The sequence below is a fragment of the Ambystoma mexicanum genome, chromosome 8 (genome assembly GCF_040938575.1).
Source record: "Ambystoma mexicanum isolate Mex_15411 chromosome 8, UKY_AmexF1_1, whole genome shotgun sequence".
Lineage (NCBI taxonomy): Eukaryota > Metazoa > Chordata > Amphibia > Caudata > Ambystomatidae > Ambystoma > Ambystoma mexicanum.
This window is the reverse complement of record NC_090929.1, coordinates 1604750314-1604763743: the sequence shown is the minus strand read 5'-3', so window position 1 is coordinate 1604763743 and position 13430 is coordinate 1604750314. Positions and strand designations below refer to the sequence as shown.

At 43.7% G+C, this 13430-nt stretch overlaps 1 protein-coding gene across 1 annotated transcript in view; it reads right to left on the bottom strand.

Annotated features, from left to right (window-relative positions):
* HABP2 (hyaluronan binding protein 2) overlaps window positions 1-13430 on the bottom strand; it is a 287724-nt gene that overhangs the window by 39096 nt on the left and 235198 nt on the right. The window contains exons 9-12 of the mRNA XM_069611848.1: window positions 9976-10056; window positions 9091-9171; window positions 8900-8980; window positions 8473-8776 (exon numbers count right to left, since the gene is read on the bottom strand). Of these exons, the coding sequence (XP_069467949.1) occupies window positions 8473-8776; window positions 8900-8980; window positions 9091-9171; window positions 9976-10056 (547 nt within the window). The remainder of the gene's footprint in view (window positions 1-8472; window positions 8777-8899; window positions 8981-9090; window positions 9172-9975; window positions 10057-13430) is intronic.

Here is a 13430-nt window from a genome sequence, read left to right as displayed (position 1 = left end):
AAACATTCTGCATGCCTAGTCCCTGTATGAGTTTTGGAACCAGGGTAGTTTCTTGTTGTGTAGTGCTTGATTCATTGCTGTTCCCCCAATATGTTAGTTGCTTGAGCCATGTCTTCAGCTGTTTCCTGAAGGTCATGTGTTTCTCTTCCAGGTGGACATGCTTCAGTAGGTTGTTCCAGAGCTTGGTAGCCATAAGGGAGAATGAGGATCCTCCTTCTGATTTCCTATTTAAGTTAGGAACTAGAAACAAAGCAGCAATAAAGGACCTTGGTGTCTTCAAAGGTGTGTAGTGCTTGATCTTGCTTGCAAAGGAAAATGAGCACTCCATCTTCATGTTAGGAGGAGTAGGTCATGCAGAGGGTTTTGAAATGCTTTATTTACTTGACAGCCAATGGCACAGTCGATGGTGAGTATGTAGTGCTGGGGTAATATGTTCAAACCTTTTTGCTCTTTGTAATGTTTCCATGAGGTCTTCCCACAGTCCAAGACAGAGGTTGTTTGCGTGATCCAGTCTTGTTAGCAAAAGTGATATCAAAGCCAGTTTCTGTTGGTGAATGTTAAGTAAGGTATGATCTACTGCCATGCACAGGGTTGGAAAAAGCAATTTCTGACAATGGCCCTTACACGTTCAAATGTAAGGGTGCTGTTCACTGTGTTATCGAGTTTCCTTACCATGTCAGATGGTATTGGGCACGGACCCATCTCATCTGTCCAGGGGCAGTATTTGAAGGAGATGGACAGTGTATACAATCTGTTTTAGCTGGGTTGAATTTTAGCCTGTGTCTCTCATCCATGCATCCACATGTCTAAAGAATGTTGTTATATCTGGAGAATTTGTTGATGGATTGCTTGTGAGTTTGTGGATTATTTGTGCATCATCTGCATAGTTATAGGTGTCATGTAGATGTTTAAATGAGGAGGTCATTGTGTGGATCCTTGAGGTACACCACAGATCAGCAGGCATGGCTGGGATTTGTAGTGGACCGTGATGGTGGTTTCGGTTCTAGCATTAAGGAAGGAAGTGACAAAAGTGTAGGGGTGTTCCTTTAATTCCAATGTCTCCCACTCTCTCTAGAAGCATCTTGTGGATAATTGTGTTAGAATCAGCCGAGAAGGAAGGATGAGCACACTCTCTGAATTATCTGTGCCTCTTCCAGAAGGTTGATTGTTTAAAGGAATTCCCAGCGTGGACTGTACATGTTTTTTTCTAGTTTTCTTCAGATGAAAGGAGTGTTTGAGATGGGGTGATAGCGAGCCGGGTCATTCTGATCAGTTCTTGAAATTTTAAGAAATTAGTGGGACATTCCCATTATTGATCGAGTCATTAAAGAAGTATAGGACAATAGGTGTCATTTCTAGATGGTTTGTGATTCATTTATATAAGTTAGAAGGGCACGGTTCCTACGGAGATGCCGCTTTGTTGCATGAGTCATTGGGGGCTAGGAGGTCCTCTACAGCGAAAAGGCAAAATAAGGTTGGAAAGGATGAGGATGGGATGACGGGTGCTATGTTCTTGGTAGGGCACAAAGGTGACCATCCTTTACTAGGTGGATGTTCTTGGCTTCATCGGATATTATGCTGAAATGTGCTGCAATCTGATTGCCGAGTTCTTGAGTTGGATGTGGCTGGGTTGTGCCGATTCTATGCTTAGGGAGTAATGCACTTTCTTGGCTTTGATGACTTTTGTCCCGTAGATAGCTCCTGAAGTTAAGCACATTTGTCTGTTTGCAGATTTTGTCCACTTTATGATTTTCCTTTTTCATGTGGTTCGGTATGAGGGCGAACCATTTGTCAAGTTTATTCTTTATATCTTTTCTGAGTTCTTAAAAGGTTTCTTTGGACTGAGGGAGAAGTCATCCAGTTATGAATATGGCAGAGTTTCTTATCCGGTGTAGTTGGTGCTTGATCTGCAGTGAAGATCAGATCGTTTGCTTCGAGTCTTTCTAATTGAGTGTTGATGTGTATGTCTTTCCACAGTCTGGTCATGGTTGAGGCCCTTTTGGATTATTCAATGGGAAGATTGTGAATGGTATTAGTTCTTAATATAAAGTGGTCCTAGTCTCCCTCTAAGTACTATCACCTGATGTAAGATACTTCAATTTCAGTTGAGAAATATAGCCTCCGGAGCAACTTACAAGAACTTGGCTCAAATTTCAAACAAATAGCCTCAATGAGGTTAGTCCTTACAAACAAATGCTAGCCTCCAATGAGCTACTTAATAACAAGTGAAGTCTGAGAAAGACAGACAGTATCACAGAAGTTCACCACACAGGTTTAACATTTGTAGCAGACGTACAGTCCCTCACTGTGACAAAATCCTATTCAGGACAGAAAAGGTACAGGAGAGAGCAAAGGCTAATTTTCACTATAGCGGAAGTTATACTCCAACTTGGCTCAGAGGCTTTGCTGTTGGAAGATTAAAACAGGTACAAGTTTCTAGTATACCGCTCTCACCACTATGATGGTCACAGACAGAGGTCATTGTATACTCCGCAGAAATGTGCAGCAGCAGAAGCAGATGTTTACAAGCAACAGCAGTGCAGTAATCTTCAAAATTAAAGGAACATTCAAGCAGGCCTCTAAAAATGATAGTCTTCACTAAAAGCACATAAGCACTAATTGGGAATCATCAGAAGTTGGCCGGTATCCCGTTACTAAATCTGCATGAATACTGCCCAACGCATTTGCCATTACCATTACCACCACTTGGTCCGGCGGTATTACCTCTGAATCACAAGTGGCGGTGTAAGTCCCCATTTTATTTAGTCCATAGGACTCAATGGGGCATTTTTCGGCACAATTACTGCAGCAGTTATTACACCGAAAGTGGCTGTGAAGACGGCAAATTCACCTCCAGTCAAAAGCTGGAGGTGAATCTCCCGGCTGTCCCCCAAAGTCGTGGGTGCTGCGGTAATGCGGCAGTAATGCTATTACCACTGCATTTTTACCACACTGCCCAACTCCTGATGAGGCCCATTGTCCTTAAGGAACCACAAAGTAGAGGATCTTCACTGGACTGTGATATGCAAACACCCCATAAACAAAGATATGGCTATAGACAAAGAAAAACTATTCAAGAAAGAACAAGAATGTATCTTGCTCACAAAGGGCAACTTAAAAGGGCTCAATGAGAACGGTTGAGTGGTTGCGAGTGAGTCAATCCCGATAATCCAAGAGACATTCCAGTACGTGGGTCAAATCACCACTTAAAGACAGCCTAATCAAAAAGTATTTATAGACGTCCATGAGCAGGTATAGAGTCTGCAGATATAAGGAAGAGTAGATAATGCAAGCCCTATGAATATGTGATGAATCCCACCGTGATTGAGTACCAGCACCTAGAGATAGCAACCGAGTGCAAGAAACGCTAGAAAATTTAGACTGCATAAAATCCAATCTCCTGCAAGTAATCCAGCACCACACGGGAATATAGGAAGCAGATTTGTTAAACTACAGGACCAGCGAAAGAAGAAAGATATAACACTGCACCAGAATAGTGGGGTACGTCGAACTAACAAATATCAACTAATTTAGTAAGTAAGTACAACCACGCCTTGACAATATTATAAAGTAAAAAATAACAAAAAGAACAACAGCCAAGGATAATACAAGTACCATGATGCCCGGCGAGAAATGATAAAGTCGGACGTACTGCATGCCAGGAAGTGTAACGTTACAGGAAACAGAATACAGTAGGATTACAAAGGCTGCAGTGATGAGCTGCAAGCCAGCAACTGCTCAAGATCTACGGAGGGACACACTTGAATGTTGAAATAGGTAAGAACATTACACGAGGAATAAACAAGTGTTGAACGACTGAATGCTGATTCAACACGCGTAAGCAAGGCGGGTGTGTCTCCACAGGTCACAGCTATAACCTGTTTGATCCCGGTGGTAGAATTACGTCACAGCCACCAAAGAGCGGGTACGACAAACGCAATTAAAACAATCACGTAAGTGAATTATAGATCTCGAAGCAAGATAGCGATACAGTTTAGTGACAAAAGGTTCCAAAAACAGTAAATCAGTGACTACTAATGATATTACAACAATGTTAACATATATTTGTAGCATAGGAATTGTCAGCAAGAATCCAACAAAAAGATTCCACCGAGACAGATCACGAGTAACCTGGGAAGAATCCCTAAAGCACCATGTATCACAAAATTAATAATATATAGCATGTGGAGGTGGAATAATTTCTGCATGTAGTGTTAAAATGAAAGTGATAGTCTGCGACTATTAGACACGGTCGAGAGGTGAACAGTCAAGTTGTTAAGAATAGAGACACATGGCAGAAGTGTAAAGCTGTAGAGATTGCCCTTAATAAAAAATCATGTTCTTTGTTTGGCAGCATGCTACATATTAATTAGCATTGAGAGACGATTATGTTAAATGCTCTATATCATACCTGTATATGACTAAGTAATACAAGATGCATGTTTTGTTTAACTACAGGAGGATAAACTAAAAGATCCAATGTAAAGTAATACAAGACAAAATAGTCAAAGATTTTACTAAAAATACGCCTAATGAACTTTGAGAACCTGTAGTAACAAGCAAAATCGAAATGTAGAATTCCAAGAAACACATAATATAGAATGTGTAGAAATATATCACAGACAAACACCATAGTGTTTACAGACAAATTAGCCCATGAAGAAGTTCCAGAGACTCACACTCAAGCTAAGAAGGAACGAAACATGTTGGGCAGGCTGAATTTTGTATTAAAATCATGTAATGGTTTTTAACATAAATAAGATTCATCAAATCATTGTCTGAAATTTAGCACGTTTGCACTTTATGTATGAATGTGTATTAATGGAGAATGCCACAGTGTTTATTCAGAAATCTATGTTAGTATTCTGAGTTGTCTGAAACAGTGGGTGTTTGTATATGTTTTAAGGTAATCTAGATAGGATGCATTACAAATTTGTAAAATAGCGGTACACAGTAATGGAATTGTTAGAGTTGTCAGGTTTTTTGACAAAGTATTTTTACATAACTCGATCAATCAAATAAAAGAATGCAAGACTGACACCAGCAGTGCAATTCTTGTCTTCCGGCATATGAGTTGATGTGTTTACATATATTAGTTTCAACAAAGACAGCAATGCGAGACAAACTGAGGTTCGACTTTCCTAACAAGAGGAAAAAAGGCCTAGTTTCAACACAGACAGCAATGCAACACAATTCGACTGTATTAGAGAGATGTGAGTGATGGTTAAGCAATACAGGTCACTGATGCTTAGGTGAGGTGCGATAAGATCAATAGAGTAATTAGAGGGGTTGTTCAGTTTAGTGGGGTGCAGTAATTGCTTCCCCCCCTCACCGTTGTCAAAGCAGGTTGATGGCTGCTAGCTTCCTGCTTCACCATGAAAATAAGAGGACTAGTAGCCAATGGGGATGGTGGGTGAGGGGCGGGACACAAGAGGAAGACAAACAAGGAAGGAACACTCACAGGGAATGATGGAACAACACAAAGGAGAAAGGAGTCACTGCAAAACGGCAGACTTCAGAAAGGGCCCAGCACAGACGATTAGTTGGCCTTCCTTCAGCGCCCGAAATGAAAATGGGGCAGTGACTTAACTCAGACTTGTTGATGGTTCAAGGGGGTAAAGAGGATGAAGGGGCCACTCAGCTGGTTGCGGTATGAAGTGGCACTAGTTAGGCAGAGGCTCAACTGTGTCTTGATGGCTCAGAATTGTCTCAGTCCTTTTCTCGTTCAGCTGAGTGACAGCAGATGTCAAAGGTAATGAATGCCCTTTGACTTTAAAGTAGTGGGATCAATTAAAAATATTTGTACAGCTCTATCTCTCCTCAGTACTTCCTTGTCAGGGGGAAGTATGCTAAGCAGCCTTAAGGGGAACTGTCTCCACTCTGGGTACCTCCACGTCCCGGTCACGGGTTCTCAGTGTAGGGAAGCTCTGAAGGACTTTCAGCAGTGCCCCAAATGTTCCCCAGGAATGCTAAAGGAAGGATATCTCTCCCCTTTCCCCATTGAACGGGGCTTTGAATTGATTGTCACCAATCCCAAAGCTACTCAGCAGAATATTGGGTTCCCACTCCATTTATGGGTACATTCTAACAGTGGATAGGTGGCGTCCTGATAGAAGCCAATGGCAGTGTCCACCCTCATTTTCAGCAATACCCACATTAACTTGCTTATAGATAAATAAATTTGGGGGGAGCAGGGAAGCATACAGGAAGACATCAAAATTATTGAAATGTACTTCCCTAAACCGGAGCTTTCATTCTTCCTTAGTTCCGCCCCCAGGTCTTGCACCTATAGAAAAAAGCACTCTGCAAAAAGGTCTTCCCTGGCCGAATACTCCACTGGGATCTAATGCTATGTAATGGGTTCAATCCACACTGTAAAGCTGTCAGCTCCAAATGTAAGTCAGGTGTGAGAGTGAAGCACTAAGGAAGAAAAGACATCCTAGGTTGAGATATCTTCTATTCACAAGCGTGGAGAGTGAGATCATTTCACAAGAATCCCTAGTCTGGTTCTCCCACACCTGGTGAACATTCTGTGGGACAAGGCAGAGAAGTGACTCATCGTCACACTAACCCTGGTTCAATTACAGTCCATAAAACCGGTAAATGTAAAATTGGGCATTTCCAGCTGCTTCTTGTTTATATTTGTTTATATTTGTCCAGTATCCAATTCTGAAGGGCGTGGAGTGAAAAAATCTTTTATTATTTTGGAGTTGATTTAGAAAGAACATGAGTGTGGGCAGTTACTGGCAGGTATAAACTAGAGTAAAAACGTAATCTGAATGTGTTGGGTCAAGAAGCAATTTTAGCGGCCTTTCTCAAATATGTTGATTTTTTTTTTAGAAAGGTTGAAAGGGCCAAGTCTGTGGGATGGTGGATGAGTTCCAACTGGCTTAAATTGAATGGGCATAAGATGGAGGTACTCGTGGTTGGTCCTCTGTCTATGGCTGCCACGTGGACCCCTCCTTTTTGGTCTGTCTCTTTGGGATCCTTTCCCTCTCCTGTGACTGTTGTCAGGGATTTGGGAGTGAAGCTTTCGTCCTCTTTTTTGATGAAAGGCCAGGTTGGCACCATCTCTCAGGGAGGGCATTTACAGCTGAAAACACTGCGGAAAGTTCTTCCCTTTCTCCCAAGACATCTTCATGCACCGGTGGTAGCCTCCTTGGTTCTCAGCCGTGTGGACTACTGTAACTCATTTAATTTGGCACAACCTGTGTATCTCATCAGCAACAGCAGAATCTGGCGACTCGGTGGTTACTGGGTCACCTTACGGTACGCACACTACACCTATCTTGCGTAACCTTCATTGGCTCCCGTTGGCTAAACGTATTGCGTTCAAGTCCTTCTGTATTGTCCATCGTGCCATACATGGCCTGGGAGCTGACTACCTGTGGGTTAAGTTTCAGCTTTATGTCCCTACCCACACACTTCATCCTCTGGATAGCTATCTTTTGGTGGTTTCGTGTTTTAAACTGGCCAGAACTGGTAGACGTGCATTTTTGGTGGCCGCTGCCAAGTTTATGGAACACGCTGCCATGTGAAGTTCGAATTATAGCGATTCACCTTATGTTTAGGCGTGCTTTGAAAACCCTCTTATTCTGATCTGCATCAGGATTGTACCCTCACCCCCAAGATGCCTCTGGCGAATGTATTCTTTACACATTTTACAACATAACATAATAGGAATCAACAGAGAGAATGGAAAATAGAGCTGGGCGACATTGTCTGTGTTTCTAATAAGCTTATAATCTGTGCAAACCAACACAAAATGCAAAAGATCTTCCACAGCTTCCACACATAGGGGGCAGGTCGACATGTCAGGGAAGCTCTTCCATTTTACAGTGTAATTCCTTAGCAGTAAACAGTTCAATTGAGCTCGGGTGATCAACCAGCGGCCAGCCTTATTATGACTCAGTGTAAGGTAAGGCAGGAAGGAATCGACCCCACTAATAACTGCGTGCAAACTGTTCACTCTAATGCACATTTCTTTGCGCCTCTCACTGACTAACGAAACAAGAGAGCTCTTATAAAAAGTTTGTTGTTCAAGTAGCAACAACATACTCAGGGGGGGGAGTGTTTGAGGAGTGCAAGTGCATTCGTCTGTAGCAAATACTCTTGTAGAGGACAGCCATGGGAGTTTGTGGCAGTCTTCCCCAACTAATAATGACTTAATGATAAAATGGGTTAAGCCTGCATTAACGTTTAACCACAAACGCAATCGATGGAAAATCGGGGGCGAGACACCAATGGTCCTCTAAAAATCCCACCGCCAGTTCAATGTGGACAGCAAATTCGGGGGTGACCCCAGAAGACCCAGTAAGCGTTTAAAATACCAATGTATTTACAAGCGCCCAGATGCTTCCGGGTTAGGTGCGCTATATAAGTGTCAAAATAAATAAATACGTGCATTTTTACCATGGCGAAGCATGAGGACGTATACATAAATCTTATAGGTCTCATTAAAGTTATACTTACCCCGATGGGATGCAATGGGCTGCACTTAGAACCCAGCATGCAGAAATGAGAGATCCACCACATAAATGTCCCGGCTGAATGTACTGGACTCGTACCTTCAGCCCGAGAGAGGCCTGCCAAGGGTGCCGGCCTGGTGTTACCCTTTTCCCATGCAGGATGCGCCCTCGTGTTGCTGGTAGCTCTGGAATTCCACAGGTAGAAAATGCGGCTTTAGCAGTGTCAGGCACTGTTGTATTTTCTGTGGGTGTTGGCATGGTTGGCCTTGTAACTGACATTGGAGCAGGAATACTGACGAGTCTTAAGGCTGAAATAAAGCAGAACCAATGCCTCTGTTTAAATCAATGATGTGCCTCCACACAAGTGAGTAGAACAGTGGCACAGATCACTGCACAAGCTGCACCAATCTGTATGTGGTGGGTGTGCTTACCCTTCTCTGTGGGCCTTGGTGCACTCTTTGGAGTTGAATTTGAAACTGGACTCAGAGCAGGGATACTCACAGGAGTTAAAGCTGAAAACAACAGAACCAGTACCTCGATTCAACTAAATGATATGAGTAGAACAATCAAAGAAAACATTGTGGACGCTGCGTCAATCTGTGTGTGTGTGGGGAGGACTTACTCTTCTCTGTGGACTTTAGTGCACTCTTTGGAGTTGATATTGGAACTGGTCTCAGAGCAGGGATAGTAACAGGTGTTATTGCTGCAAAAAACAGAAACATTATCTCAATTCAACATGCTGTATCAATCTGTGTCTGGGGAGTGTGGGGGTGAGGAGGGGCTTACTCTTCTCTGTGGGCCTTGGTGCACTCTTTGGAGTTGACTTTGGAACTATCCTCAGACCAGGTACACTGACAGGAGTTAATTAGGCAATAAGCTCCAAGCCTGTTGGCCATTACTGCATAAGGTAATGCCCCTGGGGCCCATAGTTACAGGCCCATGTATAGCAAGGTCCTTAACGAAGGTACTAAAAGCATTTTTTTCTGTTCCGAAACACTCTGGCGTTTCGGAACAGAAAAATAAATGCCATATAAAGGGCCGCCGGGGAAGGGAAAATGAAGTCGGTTTTCCCTTTACATGGCGGCAATTGAAAATAAGTGAAAAAAAGTAAACAAACAAATTGCCCGCCATTGGAAAGGGAGAAGGGACTACATGTAGTCCCTTCTCCCTTTCCATGGCGACCATTCAAAAATAGAAAAAACAGTAAACAAAAAATGGCCGCCATGGAAAGGATGTGTAGTTCCTTCTACCTTTCCATGATGGCTTGTTGCAGATCGGGAGCGGCGCACTGGGACCAAAAGTGTTCCCAGCGCTTCTGCTCTCAAAATGGACAGAAAAGAAGGCAAGTGGGGTGGAGGGGGTGGTTCGAGGGAATTCTGTGAATGGAGGAAGGGGGAGGAGGAAAGACTTAACCGATTCCCCGGCGAAGGGATTAAGGCGCTATATAAATAACACATCATTAACATTAACATCAATCTGTGTGTGTGTGTATGGTGGGAGGGCTTACTCTTTTCCGTAGGCCTCGGTACACTCTTTGGAGTAGACCTTGGAACTGGTATTGTAGCAGGAATACTGACAGGTGTTACTGCTGAAAAAAAACAGAACCAGTACATCAGTTCAAATCAATAATGTGCGTAGAGCAGTCAAGCACAGCATTGCAGACTCTGTATCAACACCAGAGTGCAGAGTGGGGTACACCATTGCAGAAACATACAGCACCCCTTTTCTTTGATTTTGCATCACAGTTATTGCGTGACGCTCATCTGCTCCATGGTACCCAGAGTGAGCACTCACAAAAAAGCCACCTGGAATTCTTTGCCACCCCCCACACAGCAACCATAACTATCAAGGTGCACCCCTGATTTGATATTATAACTGTACCTCCTTTATGGGGTTTGTGTAGCATCTCCCCTGTGACTTATTGGGCCCAGACAAATTTAGGAAAAACCACGGGCTACATCACGTTGTTAGTGGTCAACTCTTAGCATTCTGTTATAATTTACATTTTCATTGACGTCATTAATTGTGCTCTAAAACATGATGCGTACTCCCTGTGAGTGAGTGTCAGCATAGTTTATGTTAGTCACTTATCTTATCCTACACCGCCTCTGTGGTGGTAGCAGTGCGTGGTATAAGTCAACATAACGTAACATAGCATAACTTGTGGGCGCAGCAAAACATATTTACAGCTGGGAATTTGTTCTTGCTGAAACTAACAGCCCTTGTTGAGCTATGTTGGAGTACTAACAGCCCTTGTTGAGCTATGTTGGAGTACTTCAGAACAAGCAAATCGCTTCGCTTTCACAAGGCCATTATGCCCGATAATGGCATGGGAATATGAGCGAGCTTTGGGTTGATGTACCTTTATCTGCCCAGGTGGGACACACATTTTAATCATTGCTGTGCGCACAGGTGTACTGGAAGATGACCAAAATACACAAACACGCCTGCAGTCATTAACGTAATGTAAGATCATGTAATGTTCCCTACCAGAGCAACTGCCAAATGGAATGAACTCCCAGCTCACCTCAGACTAGAATCAAACTATCTTAAAGTTTAGAAAAAATCTGAAAACTGTGCCGTTCAAATAATTTGGCAAATACTAGACCTCTCCCTCTTCCTTCACTGCTGTACCACTCAGACTGTCCTGTCTCTACTTTGTTGTCCTAGTCTTTTTGTGATGCACTCTGATGCGCGTGGGCTGCAGCATAAATAAATAAATAAAAATGTAATGCACCGGGAGTGGTGGCGTACAGCGCCCTTCTGCCACTTCTGGTGGCTTTGCTATGCATATTTCGGCATCAGGCCTTGCTTGATAGGATGAATACTCCTGTCACTCTCTTCATCTTTTCATGGGACTTCTGTTCCCCCTTTCTCCTCCCTCCCCCACACCTGATGCCCAGCATTGCCTTGTTCTCATTGAGTTGTCTGTCACTCTCTCTCTCCCCCTCTCTCTCTCGCTCTCTCTCTTTCACTCTCTCGTTCTCTATCTCTCTCTCTCTGGCTCATGTGTTCTCTTTCTCCATGTGCCAGCCAAAGAGTCCCAGCTGAAGTGCAGAGTGAAGAAAGACTTCCGCTGCGTTGCTCGGCGCGGTGGCAAAGTCAGCGGCTGCATGATACCTCCCTGGACCAGCACTCACCTCCAACCTAGCAGAGGTGAGCAGCAAAATGATCTTCTGCTTGAAATCACTCACAGAAAACAGCTACAGTCTGTCTTAGTGGATAGTGTCCCAGATAATGGAACCACACAACAGGGTTCCATCCAGCAAGGGTGCAGGAAAGTCTGATATGTTTTCTCTATTGAAAGGGGAAAAACACAAGCACTGTTAACGCTTGTCAATTCAACTGATACGAGACCTGACTGGAAGCCACATTTCAGAGGTTGCTACTGTGTTGTGGTTTACTGAAAGCTGCTAACCAATATCCCTTAGTGCATCAAGGGAGTGTGAGGCGATTGCTGTTGAGCTGCCTGACTCTAATCCACTGTGAACATTGTGCGGCGGTCTACAACGTTACCTGGATATACACAACTAAGACCTCACTGACTTGCATGGAGGCACATGGTATGAGACTGGCATTACTGCTGCTACAATTTAAATAGCTGAACTTAATCTTCCATTGCAGAGGAAGACTAGCCACGCTGCCTGACCCGGACCCGCTACTTAAGCTTTGCACTCGCGCATCATGGGAGTGTGAGGCGAGTGCTGCTGAGCTGTTTAGCTGCACAGCCAGCGCCTCACTCGCCCCCACCGGCTCCCCCTGCCATCTGTTACTGTCACAACTGTGACCAAGAATGTATAATTTAAAAACGACCATGCCAACTCACGACAATAAACTAACAGCAGCCACTCTCTTAGCCACACCGGTGGTCACGAGCTATATTAGAGAGCAAGAATCAACATCTGCCACAAGTAAGAGCGATACAGCGGTGCAGAAAGAAAATGGTCCAAGTCACTGACTACGGCCATTAGACGACTTTGGTCCCTGAATGCTCGACCCTACAACTCGCGTTTTATGAACAATCCTCTACAGGAGATTGAATCTAACTGCATCATTCCCAATGCACGGGACATATCCGAATGAATCCAAAGATTGCCTGCAATGACAGCGCAGATCACGGATGCTGAGATTCTGACCATTACAACGCAAGCTCCACCAAGTTGTGATCATATAGTGACATTGTTGATGCCAAGTAGCCACCATGGAGCCATCTGGCTCAACGTGCACCACGGTTCCTACTATGCTCGAGATGCCGCGCTGTGAGCTGACCTCCACTCGAGCCACCATACACATGGCAGACACCACCCAATTACCACAACTATACTCTCAAGTGGTCAAAACATCAACTAAAGAAGCAGAGTCTCAAGGGATGGCACCTGCGCACTTAGATAAGCATCGACCAGAGGCTACAATGACAAATGAGGAAATGTGATTGAATGTCAACATGTGCAATGGAAATGCCACAATTTATGAAACGCAGATAGATGAACTACTGCTTAGAAAATCTATAAATCTCTCTCATTCATCAATATTTTACCCAATAATGAACTCACCAATACCTTTGTATCCTCACCCATGTCCTATGTAAAGCCCACCCCTCGCCCGTCCTTTAGGTTGAGACAACCTGTAACATCACCACATGAGACTACTCTCAATGCCATAAATAATGGAATTTTTATTCTTACCAAATTATTTGAAACACTGGAAAAAAACAGAGGCCCAGGAAAATTTGGCCATGCTAATCTCGCTAAAGCCGACTGGATAGCGAATGAATTAAGGGACTGCCAACCAATGGTGGCCCCATTAATTATTCCTAATGAAAATTCAGAACCACATGATCAACCCCAGGCATCGAAGGAGGTGGGTTTGCAGACAGCTGAGACATGGAGGTCCGAGGAGCCTGTGGACACGAACCCAAATGGATCAGCATCTCTATTTGTAAGTGTTGTTAATGACTGTGAA